General features: G+C 43.1%; 1 protein-coding gene and 1 long non-coding RNA gene across 2 annotated transcripts; one reads left to right on the plus strand and one right to left on the minus strand.

Moving 5' to 3' along the window:
* Positions 1-387: 387 nt before the first annotated feature.
* On the minus strand, positions 388-3,365 carry MAP10 (microtubule associated protein 10). Its single transcript, XM_023947781.2, has one exon. It carries the CDS (start codon positions 3,000-3,002, stop codon positions 561-563), a length of 2,442 nt encoding a protein of 813 aa, XP_023803549.2. The 5' UTR covers positions 3,003-3,365; the 3' UTR covers positions 388-560.
* A 3,088-nt stretch (positions 3,366-6,453) lies between these two features.
* LOC147654901 (uncharacterized) lies at positions 6,454-14,036 on the plus strand. The gene is made up of 2 exons (XR_015283374.1): positions 6,454-9,825; positions 10,105-14,036. It is a non-coding gene; the product is annotated as an uncharacterized LOC147654901 (long non-coding RNA).
* Positions 14,037-19,823: the final 5,787 nt, after the last annotated feature.

A 19,823-nucleotide genomic window follows, 5' to 3' on the forward strand; every position in this document is an offset into this window, starting at 1 on the left:
AATGAAACCTAAGAAACTGTAGAAGGGCACATCCAGTTCAAGTCACTGTATTTAGTGATGGAAAAGGGAAACAAACATATTATACCGACTAGCTGATGAAATTCTGTGTTGCTACTGGCTGTGACTGTGTTTTAAGTAACTATTTCTAATGAAAGGAAAGCTTGGAACTTTTCAGGAGGAATAAAGCCTTCTGTTTGGTCAGGAATTAATTTTGTACTTGGCTGTTACTAGCATGTTATTACTTCTACCCTGGACTATTTTTGTGGGTAATGACTGCTTTTGCTGCTTCTGTCTTAATTTCTCCTTTGACAGTAAATGATGTTTCATATGCTGTTTGGATTACTTTTGTGTTAAGATAATGATACTGAAGTCAGGCTGTAGACGCCGTTTGTTAAAGATTCAAACAGTAGTTTATTTTTAAAATCTCATAACTTAAATTCACTGATATAATAAATGCGCATGATAAAATCTTAAATTAGCTTGCACATAGTGCAACTAAATGTAACGGGATTTTCAAAGTTTAAATATTGTATCTTAATCCTGACAGTGAAAACTTATAATTACATTGTATATCCTGGGAGCTTGTTTATTACGAGTTCACTGATGTCTTTGTACTCATTAGGACCATGTAGTTTTTCCAGAAACTCGTCTTCTTTGTCTGACATGCTGTTTTCCAGGACACTAAGTTCAAGATCAGACATGTTAGATGGCAAGTAAGAGCTAACTTGAGCTACTGACTGCTTTTGACCTGTAGAGGTCTGCCCCTTTCCTATATTCAGATCAGTATCAGATTTAACCTGTTTGCTTCTCAGTGTAGATATTTCTTTAATATGTTGATCACCTCTGTTCTCTTCCTTACTCATCTCTTGGGCTTTCTGCTCTTCATCTAATAATGATGCCTCCATCTCAGCAAGGTTAAGTGAATCAGCAGATTCAGCACTAGTTCCTGTGCTGGTTTTAAAGTCACAGTTTCTCCTCAAAGACTGGACTGGAGATGAAGCTGAAGGAACTGGCACAAGATCTGAAGTACTTTGAGCTCTTTGACTTGTCTTTGAAATTCTGGACCTGCTGGATTCTGGCTCTGTATCTGACCTATCTTGCTTCGGTCTTTCAAGCCACAGAGGTTCAGGACTGCTGTCATGAAGTTTTGAGTCTCTGCCTGTACACTCAGCACTGGTGAAATCTTCTGAATAAACTGTGTTCTCCGGACTAGCAACAAAGTCATCAGAGTATATGAATTCAGAGTTGTTTTCAACACTCCTGCTGGGGCTTAGTTTATGACCACTTACAACAGACACATCATCAGGCTCCATGGTTTTACGACGGATTAACTGTATTGCATCATTGTAACTTCCTTTTGCATTAGCATCTGATGGGAATGCTGCTGGGACTTGAGCTTTTGCATACTTTTCCTGATGAGCAGATTTTAACACAATTTCCTCTGGTAAGGGGGCTGTAGTTATTTTGTAAGGACGTTCCTCGCTTGCAGTCGAATTGTTCCTGGATAGACTTGCAATAGATTGTTTCTGCAGGCCAGGGGACACATCTCCTGCAACAGAAATTGGCTCAGAGAGAGCACTGTTTTCTAATGAAGTCTGAACAGTTTTATCCAACTGATTATTCCGCTTTGATCTGCCTCCCATGCTACAATGCCTGCAAGACACCGCATGCTGTTCTTCAGTATTTCTGACCAGCTTTCTCTTGGATAAGGGGCTTCTCACTCTCAGCATCTCAATTTGCTTTTTTCTGTACTGCTCCCTCCTTTCATGAATTATCAGCTTATCTGGGTTGGTCTGCTGCAGTCGTAGCCTCAGTGTATTTGTCAGCCCATACAACAATTTCTTTCTGGGAGGTCTATTCTCCTTAACTTTGCAGTTCTTTTCACAGGCTGGCTGTCCCTGGGGCACAGCTTTCTTGGGTCTGCCCCCAACCCCTGAAGACTCTGGGGAGATGGCCTTATGACAGCCCTGTTTAAACTGAGGCCTCGTGACTTCACTGCTCCTGCCAGGCTCCACAGGTGTCTCTGCAGGCTTGACGGCAGTGGAACGACTGGGGGACCGTGAGGCCGCCTCCCCACTTTCCGGGGCTTGGTAGGGCCAGGCAAGATGGGGGTGGACAGCAGCAGCAGCAGGCACAGCGCTGCGTGTGAGCACCGCCAGCTCCGCCAGCAAGGCACTGAGTAGCGGCAGCTGCACCAGGGTGTTGTGGAGCTGTCCCTGGCTGGCGGGGTGCAGCAGCGAGGGCCCAGCACTGGGACGTGGTGGGCTGTGGCCCTTGTCCTTCTGCTGCGGTCTCTGGGGCTCGACATGCTCCCACTGCCCCACTGTTGCTGGCTTCTGCTGAGGCTCAGCCGGCTCACGGCTGTAGTAGAGCAGCGGAGGGCAAAAGACATTGCCTTCCAGCTGCTCACTCTCCTCCTCTTCCTCCTCCGCTTCCTTCTCCTCTTCCTTCTCCTCCTCGTCGTCTCGCGGTTCAGGGGTGCTGGCAGGCGGTGTGGCAGCGCGGGGGCTGGCGGGACTCGCCTCACCGGCCTGCAGGCTGCTGAGGCGGTAGCTCAGGACCAGCTCCCCGACGGGGCGGCCCGCGGTGTCCCGCAGAGCGAAGCGGCCGCGGCGGCCGAAGGAGGAGGGCGCCCCGGGCCGCTGCAGCAGCTCGGCGGCGGGAGCCAGGGACACGGCGCAGCTGCCGAGGAGGCGGGGGGGTCCCGAGGCGAGCCCGGCGGGCAGCGCCAGGAGCAGGGCGCGGAGCGGGCGGCGGCGGAGCGCGGCGAAAAGCGTGTCCGGGCGCCAGCGGAACAAGCAGCGCTTGCCGCGCCCGAAGAGGAAGAGCTGCCCCGGCCGCAGAGGCGGCGCGGCAGCGGCGGGGCGCAGCACGAGGGTGGGAAAGTCCAAGAGGCGCAGCGCCACGGCCGGGTGTTCCGCGGGCTCTGGGAGCTCCGCGGGCCCCGACTCCGCCATCCGCAGCGCCTCCACCAGCAGCTCCAGCGCGAACAGCCCCTCCATGCCGGCCCGCGGGGCCCGCTCTCGCGAGAGGCCCGAGGATGTGCGGGGGTGCAGGCGAGGCGGGCCGCTCTCTCGCGAGAGTCGCGCGGCAGCACCGCTGCTGGTGCGGCGCACCCGGGAGCCGCCGCCTGGCGCGGGCCCTGAGGGGGGCTCGGCACCGCGCCCCGCCGGCGGGCCCAGTGCCTCCAACAACCGGGTTGGCCGCCTGCCCTGGTGGCTGGGTGGGGGGCAGCGGTCGCAGCCCCCGGAAACAAGGTGCTCCCTGGTATCTGCTCACAAGCGCCCGGTGTGTTGTGGCAGGAGCCGTCGTGTCCCTGCCCTCGTCTCTGAACACCTTGGTCGTGTGTTGCCCACTGTCGTTCTCCAGGGACAGGAGCAGGCGCGGGATGGGGCCTGTGCTCCATCAGGCCGCCGGAGTGATGTTTGTACATCTTCACAGATGTGAATCCGGTGATTACCGGATCAGTTGGGTTGGAAAAGAGTTCTGAGATCATTAAGTTCAATCTTTGACCAAACCACCATTATCCACCAGATTGTGGCATTCAGTGTCGTGACCCGTCATGCCTTAAATACCTCCAGGGATGGTGACTCCATCACACCCCCTGGCCAGCCCATCCCAATATCTAATCACCCCTTCTGTGAAGGAATTCTTCCTAATGTCCATCTAAGCCTCTCTTGGCACAGATTAGGACTGTGTCCTTTTGTTCTTCGATAGTTGCAGCCTGTTCCTGCTCCAAGAGAAGCATGGGTGTCTGTGTCAAAGGCTGTGTACTGAAGAGTCTCTCCACAGTATCTTGGATGTACATTGATAAACTCATATTTTCTCTCCTGTCTGCATGTAAAGTGGGAGCTGAAGTGAGCACACTTGTGAAGAATTTCACTCCTCAGCCTCCTGCCTGGCAAAGAGAGTGCCCTTCCCTCTCTGGCTGTCCTTCCCTTACACCACAGTCTCCTTGCCACAGGCACAACGAATATTTACTGAGATAGGAAGAAAATTGTGTTGTTTTCTTTAATTAGTAAGTTGACTCAAACAGTGTCTCCTAAACTGAGAGTGTTGGGTTAAAATTACAGTGCACCCTCACCTTTTACCAGCAGGAAAGTAACTAAAAGGAAGATCAATCCCCTCTCTCTTTCTGGTTATTTCCTTATTTTTTTCCACTTTTCTTCAGCTGACAATTCACAATTTTTTAGAAAAGTAGAGACCAACAAACAGGAGGTGATCGAAGAATCCAACTCTTCACTGTTGGCCAGGTCTCTATTATTTGAATGGCACCTTTCATTACCTGTTATGTCTGAGAACAGAGTTAAGGAGTTTGGCCTCTATGTTGTGATCAGGACTTAAGAATTATGTAGTTGAGTTCTCAGTTCCTCCACTGCCACTCTTCTAAGTATGTGAGTCTATGAGCTACATGTCCTCTGCCAGTGTTCACATGTGTCATTGTACTGGCATTGTGGCAGACAAGACAAATGTATGTTTCACTATTGCCTCCATGTCCTGTCATCTTCTTTCCTTGTGTTTGCTTTTCCTCCAGCCAGTTCCCACATCAGGAGGGCCTGACAATGTAGGAGAATTCTCCAAAAAGGGAAAATGGCAGAAGAAAGGCTTCCTGTTACAGAAATCTGTTGACAGAGATTTCACAGTGATTAAATAGTCATTCTTGAGGTTGCTCAGAGGGACAATGGATCAGAATTTTCCCCATTTTGTAGATAGACATTATTGTGACTATGAGGTTTAATCCATGATTTCTATTCTGTTATATTTGAAACTTCCAATCTTTGTAGAGGAAGATGCATCTTACTGCAACTGGAGGTAGGGAGTGAATTATGGAGGATATTCTTGTTTTAAGATGCTGAACCTCTGTACTCTGAAGTTTCAGAGTGAAAATCAGACAATTACTGTATTTTGTTCTGCACAGACAATATAAATAAAAAGAACTGAATACTTGTGAAAACATAGGTATTAATAAGCTGTGTAAGATCAGTCAGCAAGTTAGTGAAAAAAATTATTTAAATAGAAAGGAGTAAGGAATTTTAAGTTTGTTCCAGATGGTGTGTTTTATTAAGTCAATCATCTGGTCATGAGGGCATATTTCTCTTAAAAATATACAGAAAACAACATTTTGTTTTTGAGTTGCAAGTTAGGAGAAAAAAAGGTGGTTTTTTTCCCAATAGTCTTAGTTTCTACTGACCACCATTTAAAGGAGACTTGTGATAAGACCTTTTTAGATTGTGTATCACTGAAGAATGGTTTAGAAAACAGTCATGCTGCTGAAGTAGGGTTATGGAGCCAAGTTTCATTACCTCTACCACTCCAAATACCACAGGTACATATTTGGATCTACATTAGTTACATTTAGTAATCTTTTTAAAATAGCTCTGCTTCTTCTCAGTTCTCCTTTCTTATAAATAGACTTCAATTTTTCTGGCTTTTTTCTTCAAGACTGGAAGACTGAGGAATTTTGCTGATTCAGTGAAAATCTTTCACTGACCTTGTTTGTATGTTTGAAGTACCAACTTTCTGTCTCAAAAATTCCAACCCAGACAACTGGTATCATTAGCAGCAACTCAGCAACTTTGGTTCAAATCTATGTTTGGAAGGCTTTGAAATGTCTTTTTTTTCCCCTTAATTCCTGTACAATTTCACATTTATCTATCTCTGTTCACAAAGAGATCTATCTATACAATTGTACATCTGTTTACGGATTGAGACATACGACACTTAAAAAAAAATCTTGAGAAAGCATGGATTTTGCTAGATTCACAATTGAATCTGCCTATTCTGGTGTTGTTGTAAAGATTGCATTTTTTAGAGATCAAATGTTGGCATGAAGAGCCACTCTTTACCTGCATATAAAATTGCTCTTCTCTTTGCAGAATGTACAGGGCAATGCATGGAATTTGTGCAAATATTTAGCCTGGTGGCACTCTGATTCAGAAAGGAGTCAGACAGTCTGCTGGAATATTCAGCTGCAACATAATAGCAGTTCTTAAAATACTCCAGCTTAAAATGCCACCCAGAGAAAACTTATTTAGTCTTTTCGCAGTTATCTGTTGAGTCAGCCACTTGTGAAAGGGCAATAAACAGAAAGAAATTCAGGAATTAGCATGGCAGTCTTCAATAACTCTCTTCATCAGTTCAGAAAAAATACAGAAAATTATAAAATACATGAGCAAAGCATTTGAGGATTTTGCAATTTACTTAGGTTTCTCTCTTGAAGAATCTAGAAGAAGTTTTGAGAAGGAGTAAGGTCAAATAAGAAAGCTGTTCAGAAATTGCTGTTTGCACATGTTTTGTGTCTTGCTGGAAACTTTGATGCTTTCTGTGTCCAGATTCTACTTCATGATCCTTAATTTTGTGCTGACCCAAATCTAGTGATGTGTGGAGCAGTCTAGGAACGGTTACAATGGTGTTATTGGCACAGGCATTTTGTTATCCATCAAAAATGAAGGATACTGTGGCTTTGCCCCGCTTCTCAGTGTGTACCCTCCTGTCCACAAAGTGCCCCACTGGGTGGTCAGAGCAGCTGGTACAGAACCTACTCAGACATACAGCTCCAAAATTCCTCCCTTGTCTTGCTACCCTAAAGATGCTTGTGAACTCCTCTTACTTCAGTGTGATAGCTCTCACGTTTATTTTCACTCTCTACTATCTTTAGCAGACTTTGGGAGTGCTAAAATAAACATTCTTTGCCTAGTCATGTGGCCCTTCTCCATTTGGCAAACACCCATCTGTTTCCTGTCTTTTTAATGATTTCATTGCTTTCCTTAGTATTTTACTTTTTCAGAGTGGTGGGAGCTGGGGCTTATGGCAGAGCCACTTCTTCCAAGTCAGCAGGGGTGGCACACAGGATTGGTGGGAGAAATGGTTGGCCTTTGAGATGCATGTGGTTTTCACAGCCAGGTTAGAAGTACAACCTATGCCAGGTTTTCTTCTGATTCCAAGTTTCTTCAGGGTTTAATGGGAATGCGGCAAAGCACAGCTTCTCTTCTGTACTGAACAGTCATCATCATCTTTCTTAGATGCAGCAAAACTCAGTCCAAGTAGACACCTAAAGGAAACAAGGAAAAATCTGCCAAATACTGTCAGAACCTACAGGAAGCAGGTTGTCTCAAATACAGGAGTTCAGACAACTATATTGAACATGACAGTGAGACATCTATAAGGGTCACATCTGAGGTGATTTCCTTTATTTGAAAAGAGTTCTTATTAAAGCAAATAGACATTTTGCTTAAAACAAAACAATAGTGAAGGGTCAACCTCAGGATTCAACTCATCGAATATTCTTTGTATAATGTCTAGCAACATTCAAAGCTAATTTCCTTAAATATCTGGGTGTTATTAGTACATGAAGGCTTTTCTATCCATTTCTTGTTTTATATAAACCATCACAAACTCACTTGTTATTAAGAGAAATTCCATGGGTTTACATGCTGTCATTTGTAATTAATTAATGTATCATTGTTTAAACTGTGTTACTTCCCATCCAATAGCTGTGAAACTCTCAAAAGTCCTCAGAAGGATTTGATTTATTTCCCTTGGCTTCATTATTGTAGCCCATGCTTGTCATGCACATATGTAGGGGATGAGGAGAGGATTCCAGGCGCTTAGCCGTCCAAAGAGGACAGCTTAATCACATAACAGAGCACAGCACTGTTTGAGAAGCACAGCAAACCTGCAGCAAATTTTTTGTCAAGGTGTGGGGATCCTTAAAATCCCTATTGTAACTGTACAGCCAGAGAGGTCCTCAGCTCCTCTCAGAGACATTGTCTTTGCAGGCAGTGACTTTTCAGACTCGTCACCTCCTAAAAGGATATGTTTACAGCATTTCTCTAGCTCAAGCTGGGAACCATTGGGGGGCAAATTGCAGTTCAAATATCTGACAGCGCTTCTGACAGGGAAAGCTCTTGTGAGCCTCAGGATGGTTCTTAAAGTCAATTCAATAGTTAGATGAGATTTCATTAAAATAAAAAATCAGAGATGTCGGCAAATATTTGAGTAGGAAACAGTACTGTGTGCTTTGTGCCATCACACTGATGACACTCATTGTTTAATCTGTCATAATTACCATTGTAAAGCATGTTTTTTAAAGAGGTTCTTTTTTTTGCAGTACAGCTGTTTAATTCGCTGTGCATTTCCGACCTCTGATGTTTCCCTTTTTCCCTCTGAAAACAACTTAAACCCAATTTGACTGTTTTGAGAGCTCTCCTTTAGAGAGGGCAAAATCAAAAGGGACAGGGATGTTGCTGTGCAGAGCTGGACCAGATCCTCCTCACTGAATGTGCATGAGGCTGAGTTATACCCAGGTGCCTGTGACTGGTAGGAAGGGGGCAGAAAAATTCGATTCCCCTTAGTGAACTGGACTTATGAAGCTGCTTGTTGAGGTTGCAGAAAGAACCAATAAGCCTTGTATTTTTCATCTCCCTTCTTGTTTTTCAAGAAGACATGATGGAAATCCCATGGTTCCAGTGAGGTGGATTGTGAGAGAGATGGCTCTGTTGTGAATGTTTGTCCCTGGCTTGCCTGACAGTGGGATTTCCAGTCAAAAAGTGATGTTCTTTTCATGGCTGACATGTTCCAGGGATCTCAACAGTGGTGTCCCTCCCTCATGCTTCATCCCTTCTAGCTTCTGTCCTTACTCTTATTCTGCAAGGCAGCAAGTGTGGAGTACTTCCCACTGGTGTCCTGCTAATGTCTGTAACTTGCTGACTCTTTCTCATCATGGTGGTGGCTGTGGTGTGAAACTTCAATGTGTGGACAGGGAAAAATCATGGCCCATTACATAGCTTTATTGATAAGAAAGCAAGAATAAACTGTATGATAAATGAATAGACTGGATATAAGATAAAAGAATAAACTGGATGATAAATGTGGGAATCTGTAGCTCTAGCTTCAATTTTCTCTTTTGACAATAGATCTCCTTGGGAAGATTTAGTTCCTCTGTGCTTGAATTCCTCTTAGAAGACATGACCAGTGTTTCACAGAGGGGCTGAGTGAATTAGTACCCCCCTGGAGAGGACAAATAATCTGATTTGCTTAGAACACAGCATCCCTGCCCACCCCCAGGCCCCTTTCCCTGGGGAGTGATGGCAAGTGGCTGTCATCTGGATTGTTTCGCTTGCCCCTAAAATTCAGTACCACAGCACAGTGGTGAGGCCACCAGCCCTTCACCAGCAGCGAGGAGCAGCTGGAAGCGAGCGATTCCTTATTGCAGGTCCCGCCCAGCTCTGCCCCGCGTTTCAGAAGCGGCACTGCAGCATAAGGGCAGCCACTGAGAGGCCGGTGCATCGGCGAGGTTCCCCCTGTTGCCATGCAGGGCTCTTAGGCACTGAAAATGTGGCAGCTTGCCCGAGTTAATTATTTGCTCAGCTCCTGAAAGGGCTGGTTCAGGCACGGCGCTGTGCTGACACAGCTGCACTGCTGCCGCTTCCTCAGCTGGCCCCGGCTGGGGATCCCAGTGCTGCGCTCCGTTGCAGGGTGTAGCTGTGCCTGTAGGGGCTTTTTACAGGTAGTCACAATGCTGGAGAAGTATTTAATTCACTGCAATGCAAATAGCCCTGTGGGCTACAGCTAGGGAGGAAAACAGACTTGTTTCTCTTGTGCTACACTGTGTAGCCTGTGTGGCAGGATGGCAGAGTGCTGTTTGTTGTAAGCCCCTGACACAAGGTCAGACAAAAGCTGTGCCAGTGCAGAGGCCTGGCTGGCCAAACTCCCTCCTTGTTAGCTCTACTGACCTTTTGTGAGCTAATTCAGGCATGTCTTTGGCGCAGCAAGTTCAGCTAAAGCATCTGTATTGTCCTAACACAAAACTTCCTGATTTTGCTGGTAGGTATTTTAAGCTTATTGCTATTTTAGTGCAGTTTCTTGCATTTCCTATTTGAACAGTTCCTGTCGGAAGCATGTATTGTTTGGGAAGACGTGGCATTAATTACTGTGTGAATTATTTGTTATGTGGGTGCCATGGAAGAAATACATGGGAACTGTTCCAAAGAGTCTTTAATGAGTTCAGTCATCCAAGATCCTGATTTCCATCTCATAAATAATAAACTGTCCTCAGTATGCTAATTTAAATTTGCCTTTAAATTGCTTATTTTAATTTTGCAGGGGAAATAATCAAGAAGAAAAAGTTCTGAAAAATACAGGCCTGCTCTCTTTCTGTGCTGGGTCACTGAGGGATGCAATAACTTTTCCTCTTCTCCATGCTAAGTCCTGAGACGGTGAACATGGGACTAGGCTGGTAATGGTTTAATGTGAAGAGTGAAATTCGAAATGCAATGAATGAAGATGTATATGAAATCTTTGCTCCATAGAATATAACCTTATGAAACGAGCTCTTTTACCATCCCCTTTTGATGGGATCTCCAGTCCTGATTTCCACACTGTTTGGACAAACATCGTTTGCTGTTTGGGCCAATGGAGGCCAAAAGTGTTGCTCTGACAATAGACCCAGCCTGTGGCAAGGTAATAGTGTGTGCTCAGCAGTGACCCGTCTGCTTCATCAAATGCACCATCAACAGTCTTTTAGATAAGTCTCATCCAGTCTTGCAGTAGTGGGTGAAGGTTTTTCAAAAAGCCTTCTCATATTTGCAGACACTTGTTCAAGGCATGAATATACTGATAACTGGACTAATGATTTTTCACTGTGCTGACTATAAATAAAAATATTTCTGCTCCAGGCAGGCAGATTGTTACAGTCAGGGGGTTTAGTATCAATATAACAGTTACCTGTGAGATTTTTCTGTTCTGAAAGCATCCTTTTAATTTATTTATTTCTTTTCCACTCAGCCTTTTAGCTTCAGTAAACACATATCATGATTTTACTTGAACCTGTGTTCTCTGGGCTCTGTAAGTTCAGACTAAACAGCAGTGCATAGCATAGAAAATATACTTCCAGAAAGGAAAAACAAGTGTATTTTGCACATGTACTAGCTGGTAATACATCATTCAGATTTGTTAAGATTCAATACCAGATAAATAGATGAGAATAGTTTTGGATGGTTGTGCAGATGCATCTTACTAGAAACACAGTCACCAAAATTTCGTTTCAAGAGGCAAAACAGTGAAAAACCCAAAGAGGTTGCTCTCTTTCCTGCCATGGAAGGAATAGCAGCTTTTAAAAACATTAATATCCTCAGTGAGGCATCACAAATATTAGTTCTCAGTTCCTTCAAGGGGTAAGAAGAGATAAAAATAGAAGCCACTCTGAGACCTCCCAGAGGCTGACAAATGCATTCATTCATTTTCTTATAATGACATCTTTCATGAAGGCCTTAACACTTGAAATTCTCAGAGGAAGATTCCTTCCCCCAGTACCTTCTCACTTCTGTTGAAAACTATCTGTATCACTGCAAGCAGGCAGCGGGTAAGACGCTTTCTGAAAACTCAGCTCTGCTTCTGTAGGCTGATGTAGCGTCTTGAACAGGAAAAAGCCTCCTACTGAATGCATTGGGCAGGTGGTGCTGTGACCTGTAATGGCATGGGAGTGCCTGGCTGAGGTGGGACAAGAAGAGAGAAGATGACTGTGTGTAATTCTTAGCAATAGGTGAACAGACTGAAACCCCTTCACCTCTAATCTGTGTGTGGAAAACACTGCACAAAACAGATTTCAGCTTTGCAGTAGCTTTCATTTCCCTCTCTGCTCCTCTCATTTGCACATCTACCCCATTTGTTCATCTCTGCCCTGAGGCCTGCATTCATCCTGCTTAGTGGAGGCAACCTGGCCACATTGGCCAGCTGCTGAAAGGGATGAGAGGCTCTTCCAGAAGTGCCAGGTCTTCAGATTAGCAGACTGCCTCTCTGAGTAGCCTGCTGTATGTTGGCTGTACAGGTGCCAAGACGTGTTCAGCTCCCTTGGTTAAATACCTGCAGTAGAGTGGGGTGATTTTGAGCTCTACACTTTGATCTTTGGTGAGGCTGGCAGACAAACAGAGTGGTCTTTATTTTTCTTTATGAGATTTTTCTTTATTTCTTTATTTTTCTTGCATGAGATTTTAAGAGTGTTTTCACAACCAGAGTGTAAAGCAAAACCAAGTACATTGATGCTGAGAGATGGATCCTGAAATGTTACTGCTATTTCAATGGAGCTTGCTTGACCAAATGCAGGCTGAACATAAAGATGAATAGAGATGAACCCCAAAATATTCTGTTTTCACGTGTTATGCTATAAATGAACCCATAGCCAATAGCTCAGGGGTAGTTATGTGAATTTAGGACTGCATCCACAATTCTCTGCAGTGGTCTCTCCATGTCAGTCTTTCCAGAGCAAGGGATCAGCCACAGAGATAAACTGAAGACGTAGTACTGGATGGATGGCACCACCCAAGTTGTCCAGTCAGTGCTTTTCCAAATGCAGAAAGGCAAGCTGCAGATGCGCAGTCATGTGCTCTGTAGCTCATATCACCCCAGGATGCTGTACATTTCCAGGCTTCTCACAAAAGACTCCAAGTCTGTGCTGGAAGACAAAATGCCACAATAATTGTGTCACAGGAGGAGAACAGGAGAGATCAAGGGCACTTCTAAGTCCTCCCGACTAGCAGGAGATTTGCTGGGTGACATTTGCAGATGCTTCTGGACCCCGCACTGTGCTGCAGAGAAAGATAAACAAAGCCCAGCAGTCCCTGTAGAGCTAATCTGAAAGGGGGTTGCTTCCCAGTTCCAAATCTGGTGATTAGCTCAGCCCTGTGCATGCAAACAAGCACAGACAGCTGATGGATGCTGATACCTCAAGGAACACTGATGAACCTTGCATCTCTCAGTGACCGTATTTATGCCCTTAACTGACCCAACATGAAGTAAAATCCTCTGTCTTAAATTTCTGTGAAAAAAAGATAAAGGGGATCAGGCAAAAGTATATTGTTTAACAAAAATGCCAGCCTTAATTATCAAACTGTTCTGCTCTAATTTTACTCCTATGATTTTGTGTGTACAAAAGATCTTCAGTAGGAGGTTATTTTTTCTTTAATAAACAAAGGCTTTGCTTTGCAATGTACTGCAGATTGGCACAGTCACTGTACAAAGGCAGATCTTTAAACAATGTGCCATGATCTTATCTGATCTGCAAGATGGATAATATATCATCAATATAATTTGTGGCAGGATATTTGTATAGATGTGGTGAGGTGTGTTGGAAACTCCTCTGAAGTCACAAAAAGGAGACAATATTAGCTTAAATAGAAGATGCTATCAGCTTAACAGCTGATATGAATATGAATGTCCATGAATATGTGTTATTACTAGAATAGGAAATCACAGTTTGCAGGTACTTAGAGCCAGCTAAGAGAAAAGATGTTGGCTATGATTTTTAGTCACTAACATGTTGGATCACACAGGGAGCTAGTAATTACCTACAGACATTTTCAGCTGTTGTTCCCAGGTTTTTGTCTATCTCTGTAGTTCCATCACTTGTATCCAAAAACTTTTTTTGGCACCAGGGAAAGAAGGGCTTGAAGGGCTTGGCCCCAGAGCAGGCAGGCTGCTGAAGTCTGTAGTAGTTGAGAGGTGCCGTTCTGCAAGCAATCACTTCTATCACAAACAAAATTAATTGGTTCCTCTGCTGGTATTTTTGAAAGGATGAATGGACATTGCCAGCACTGTTCAGGAGAGCAAGCTAAATTATCATAAAAGACCCTTCTGGCCAAAAATTCTGTGCGTCACTGACAGGTGCTCCTTTTGTGTCAGGGGTCAAAATACCTAATAGTATAATTTAGGTACCAAGAGATGGTTATGGTTTCAGTGACTCTACTCATACCATGGCTGAAAATATACTTTAGCTTTTACAGCAATAGTTTTAGCCACTTGCACATACTCTGTGTTTGCATGAAGAAAATAAACTGTGCTGTACAGTTCACAATAAAGGGCTTCTCTTTCCAGAACAGTACCTAAAATTAACCTAGTAACCTAGCAAGAATGCTAGGGAGCCTGGAAACATCCAGACAACCAAAACCTTTATTTTTATTGTGCCAGTGGTTGTACCTTCTAGAGCCTTGATGCTGTAAAGGGATGTGTGAAGGCTGGAGAGCTCCAGATCTGGAGCTGAAGCTTCCCCAGTGTGAGAAGTGTTGGTGTTGGTTATGCTTCCTATTTAACTGCTTTTTAAGTTGCAGAAGATTTCCATGTCTAGTATAATAGCCTGTAAAACAAGAGCATGCGCTGACTTCTTTTGTTAAAATTCCTTTCAGTTTCTTAGTTCTTTTTCCTCCCTCTATTAGTTAGGAATAGTAGAGGTCAGTGGAGCTTTGTAAAGGACCTTTTCATCAAGGGTGAAACATATTAATCAAGCTGCAAATTCTGCCTGCTGGCTGATGGGCTGCTTCTTTGTGCTTGTGTACAGGCCTATCAGAGCCCCAGAAAAGCTGTATATGCACATGTGTGCACCTGATGTATGGGTTATCTTGCAGGAATGAAGAGCAGCTGAGAGCTGAAAGAGTGAAGAGCAACAAAATTCTACCAGATTCAAAAAGTAAACAAGTAGAAGAAAATCCAGAACTACACATTTTCCTTGTCACTTTCTTTGTTACCTCTTTCTGAAATAGCCGCATTTTGGTCTTTTTTTTTCCTTGTCCTTGACTGTATTTGTATCTTCGCATTTATTGTTGTGTTTTGTCATGTCATCAGCTTCTAAGACAGCTACTCCAAATCAGACATTTTTGCTCAAAGCAGTAAGTCTTCAAATGAGACAAATGAGTTTGGTTTCTTCCCTAAAAGTTAAAAATGTCCTTGCTTGCTCCTAGGGTCGTCTTTGGACCGCTATTCTGGTTAAATTCAAGAGCTTAGTTCCGGAGTCTTTACTCCATGAAGGAGATCAGGCTTCTTCCTTTGAGACTTTGCTCCTGACCTGAATAACAAAGGAACTGAAACAAGGGCAGGGTGAGGCTAGGGAAGGTTTGCTCACTGGTGTAGCTCATTAGGGGACTTCGCTGCTTTGCTACTAAACCTTTTGGTTCTGCCAAGTTTCTTGACAAGAGCTGCTGGACTAACAATGGAAAAGTAGGTCAGGAGTAGATCTTGTAAATCTACTCAAAGGGCCAAGAGCACAGTTTGTGTAGGAAAAGAAGAAAAGAGAAAGGAAAATAAAGAGAGATTTTAGGGTGAAGAGAAGGACAGGAAGGCCAGAGGTTGGTAGGACTTCTTAAGGGAACCCTGATGTGTAATTATACATCTGATTACAGATTACTTTCTAATAGGGTCTGAAAAGTTCTTTGGCTTCTTCAGCAGGGCTTTCATTAGAACTTTAGAGTCTTTTATTCTGCAATGGCTGTTAGCAATAAGACCAGCCTGCCTGCCTGCCTGCCTGCCTGCCGGGATTTTGTCTCTACAGTGGGTGAGCAATGTGCTGGCCTGCTGTATACACGTTCAAGTGTGTGGCTGTACCCCTACTGAGACCCAGGAAAAAGCAGCAGCAGAAAAATGGGAGTTTTTGCAGGATGGACCCTTTCCTTTGAAATGTGGTAGGTTAGTGATTTCTTTAAATGGAAGAAGAAAATCGATAGAAGGAGTTTCAAGGTTGGAAAAACACCACGCCCAGTGTCATCTTTGGGAGTGAACTTCAGAACACATCTCAGTTTGGGCAGTGTGCACTGGTTATCCAGCACACACACCTCAACTTATCCACCTCAGCTTATCCACCTCAACTCTTTATTCAGCTGAATTTCTTGCCACACTGGTGAGATTTCTAATACTTAGCTGGTGTCATAAGTTTTTTACATACAGGCTTGAATTCTTAAGAGGTTTCTGTAACACACAACCCATAACACACTGAACTGTAATCTGATTTTAAGCAAAATCTGATGGTGCGTTTTCCACCACATCCATAATTCCAGCTAGCTTCCAGCAAATATTTTATGTATTTACTTTGTATATGTATTTCCTCTGCTTTATAAGAGAATTCTTGTTAACTGTTAGAGTTTTTGCTGGGTTTTTTTTAATTGTTTTTAACTTTTTACTTGTGTTTTCCTAGCAGTTAAAATAAAAGCTTAAAAAACATGCTAATGTGATACACCATTTTAGCTGAAGTAAAATCCCTTTAGTATACACATTTACTCAGAGAAAGTGGGAGTGAGAAAGCAGCGGGATTTATTCTTACAAATGTAATCCTTTCATATAGAAATTTCCCCTTAAAAATGATTTTGCATTTGGGACAGCTTCCTGTGAATCAGGCACTTTCTGCATTTGGTGTTACAAGCCAGGATGTTTGCCCGCCCTCAGTCAAGCTGAGTGCAGTGCTGACTGCTGGTTTTCCCCATCAATAATTAATACATCAGTTGATGGGCAATGAACATTTTATAGAGGCCATTTTAACAAGACAGAACAATGCCTTCCTTGCATCTATCAGTGAGAGACATTTTCATCTGTCTTCTACAAATTCTCTCATTTCCCTTCTGAATGTTGGAAGCCTTTGCTGAGAAAACACAAACAGGAGACACTTCATTATCATTGTAACACAGAGTTTTGAAGGAACACTCCCAACTTAAAAATCTAACTCTCTGCCTGAAATGTTTTATCTCCTAGTGTTTCAAGGACAGCATGGAACTCTCTGAGAGTTTAGGAAAATAGATGTCTCTTTTTTTTCCACTTTTACTTCCTCCTTCTGACAGTTTTCTCACTACCCAGCAAAAAGTTTTGCCCCCAGCCCATCACCAAGCTCCCTGTCCTTCTACAACAAGGGCTCAGTCCATTTTTAATCATAGAAGTGCAGAACTCTGGTACATGTGCAGGAATTAAAAGTGTACAGCACCAAAGCTGTTTTGAAATTAGGGTTAGGATTTATTTTTTTTCTAGTTTATCTGAAAATATTGTTGACTACTCTTGAGGCAGCTCTTTATGTATCTGGAAAATGGATTTGATGTGGGCAGGGATAGTTTTCATCCACAAATTCCCTCCTCCTGCAGCTGTATGCTACAATGTGATTTGGAGGCCTCTGTAAAGGCACAGCCATACCAGGCAAGAATAGGGAAGTCATACCACTGCAGGAGTGGTAGTGATGGATAGGAGCTATATATATTTTGGGCAGTGACCACAGAAGTATGCTGTGTAGAGGCCTGAGACCACTGGCTGTACTTGTTTCTACACTGGAAGAGTCCCTGGGGAATGGCATGCTGTGAGTGACCTCACACAGTTGGCAGAACCAACCAGCCTTGTGAAAATCTTCCTGCATATTTTCACTCTCCCTACTACAAGTGACAAAATGTACATTTACTCTCCTGACAAGATGTTCTCTGCTCAGGTGAAAATTTGAGACACTATATTTTTTTGTTTGGCTGTCCTCTGAACTTGGAGCATGGCCTCAAAAGTGCCATGTGCTCTTTTCAGATGGTCGGAAGTGTCTGTCCCACCTGCCAGGTTCCTTTTGTACCTGCTCCACACAGTTTTGGTGTAGGGCTGTTTATGTGCTGTTTGGTCCACTCTCAGCATTCCTGTGTGCAGTGCCAGCATTTGAGCTGAGTCACAGGTTTGTAACAGCTCTCACTGGCAGAGGATCTGGACCATCATGTGCTGCAGTGTCCTGGCAGAAAGAGTCCAATGAATGAATTGCAGTATATAATCTGTGATTGTAATGAAGGGTTTAAGTAATTTATTTCTTGGCATTTTATGCTTGATTTTTGCATGCTTTTCAAATCAAATATAACAGTTTCTGGATTACATCAAACTCTTTTCCATTTTTGTTACGGTTCATGTCTTTTCCTCATACTATCTTTCAATGGCTGGTATTTCCCAAGTGTTTTCTATGAGAGCTGTAAAACCTTAGGATTGTAATTGGTATATAAGAGTTGATATAGTTTTACATAGCTTGCTATTTGTACTGTACATTAACTTAATGTTCCTTTTGAGTTACATGGTTGTCTTTAATAATGAATTATATGCTTTACTGAATTGCTTTTCTTTCCATGGAGCTCAATAGCAGATTTAGTTAAACAAAACCTTGAGTGTCCATCGTCTTTCTCCCTCTTCTTTAATTATTATTATTATAATTTCTAGGTTGTTTTCTAGCAAAATTATGTGGCAGCCAGAACACTGAAGAGTTAAGATTTAAATAAAGCAGAACTGATAAACCAGCTACTATTCTGGGGAGAGGCACAGAAATATTTGGAATGTTATCAAGAAGTTGTTACGCTGTTTTAACACTTCTAAGCTGGGAGTTGCTTGGGTAGTGGGACAAAATTATTTTTCTCCCCATTAGTGGTATGATGAATGTGTACAGATTACTTACAGCTGTATGAGTAGAATAATAATAATGACTTTATTGTGTTCTCACAGAAGATTTCCTGTTCTCAAAGATTTCCTATATACCTGTGCTTTGTCCCCTATTCCGTTGCTCAGTGTTTTAATTAAATTTTACCCTGAATTGATTACATCTACATTTTCCCATGGGGCTGTAGATGTGAATTTGCTTTTCTTCTTCTATCTGTAATTCTTGTTGTTTAAATCTTTTCTCTCAGTCTTCTTTTATTTTTTATTAAGAAGATTTGCTGATTGCAATTTGATTACCTGTTCATCATTTTACAAATTATGTTACCCTAATTGAGTCCCAGAAATAGAAGTCAAATAAATGGCTTTATTCAGAAATGTTTGATTTTATATTATTCTATTCTGTTGATCTCAAAATTCCATGTTGGAGTAGATGATTCTTTTTTAAGCCACTGTAGAAAATAAACTAAACACTATAGAACTCAAAAAATTAAGGCAGAATACATTCATTTATTCAGTAGCTCTTCTTAGAGACTGCAAATGTAGACAGATACCAAGTCTATCATCATTTTCAAATAAGACATCCCTTATCTTGGTGAAAACCAGGACTTTTTAAGAAAGATTTTCAAAACAGCTCCTGTGGAGTTTAGAGGCATGAGTTTCATTCAAAGGCAGATTTACACTAGTCAGAGATTTCTCTTACATGGAGGGGGAGGGGGCAGGGGGAAGGATGTTATCAGAAGGATAGGAAAGTACACTTTGTATATGTCTCTGAGTGAATTTTGAGTGTGGGCAGATCTGGCTATCTGCAGCAGAAACTTGATATTTTTCAGTGCCCCAAGCTGTCCCAAATTCTCACTTCAACATTAAGTTGTGCATAAACACTTGTCTGGCTGGAAAGGCTTTTCTTCACAGCATGCTTTCCCAACACAGCTGTCCCAGCAGCAGTGTCTCCAGGAGCATGTGTCCCATGTGTTTCCAACAGAGGCATTTCCATCTTAACCGGGTGCTGTGGGACCACAGAGCTGGCTGTTCCATGGCTGTTCAGCTTTTGGATCCGTGCTCCTCTGCCTTCTGATGTATTGTACAGAATTCATGTATTTTGCTGCAGCTTAAGTGAATTACTTTTCTGTCACCCAGGCTCTGTAATGCTATAAAGGCTGGTTAACATATATATGAAAGCCATGGTTCACCACTGCACTTTCTGTGACACATGCTCTTGTCAAAGGCTTTCGTCACAAAAAACCATTAAAAAGTCATGACCGCTACTAAAAGGATCCAGAAAAAGGACTAACAAGTAAAGATGTCAAGAAGTGCCCTACCCTCTCCTTCCTTGGGTTTTGAAAGGGAGCAAGAGAAATATCTTGTTTTAGTCACTTTTTATTTTCTGTTCTTCCTCAGCACACGGTGCTACAGCAGTTAATGCCTGACTTGGTTCACGTGAAGGTCTCTTGCTACCAAACACCTGCAATCAGTAGCTCACCATTTGGCTGGGAAGTCAAAGGCAAGACATAAGTGGTGCTCAAACCACATCACTCCCTTCCCTGAATGCTGCAAAGCTGCAGGGGGGCACCCAGCAGTGCCTTAGGGTTTGTGGTCAGCTGTAGAGGCTGTGTTGGTCTTATGTGTGTTCAACAGCT

Source organism: Cyanistes caeruleus, chromosome 2 (assembly GCF_971803275.1).
Source record: "Cyanistes caeruleus chromosome 2, bCyaCae1.hap1.1, whole genome shotgun sequence".
NCBI lineage: Eukaryota > Metazoa > Chordata > Aves > Passeriformes > Paridae > Cyanistes > Cyanistes caeruleus.

Bases quoted from the DNA above. Each gene is read 5' to 3' on its own strand.
- MAP10 (XM_023947781.2), bottom strand. From the start codon at position 3,002: ATGGAGGGGCTGTTCGCGCTGGAGCTGCTGGTGGAGGCGCTGCGGATG.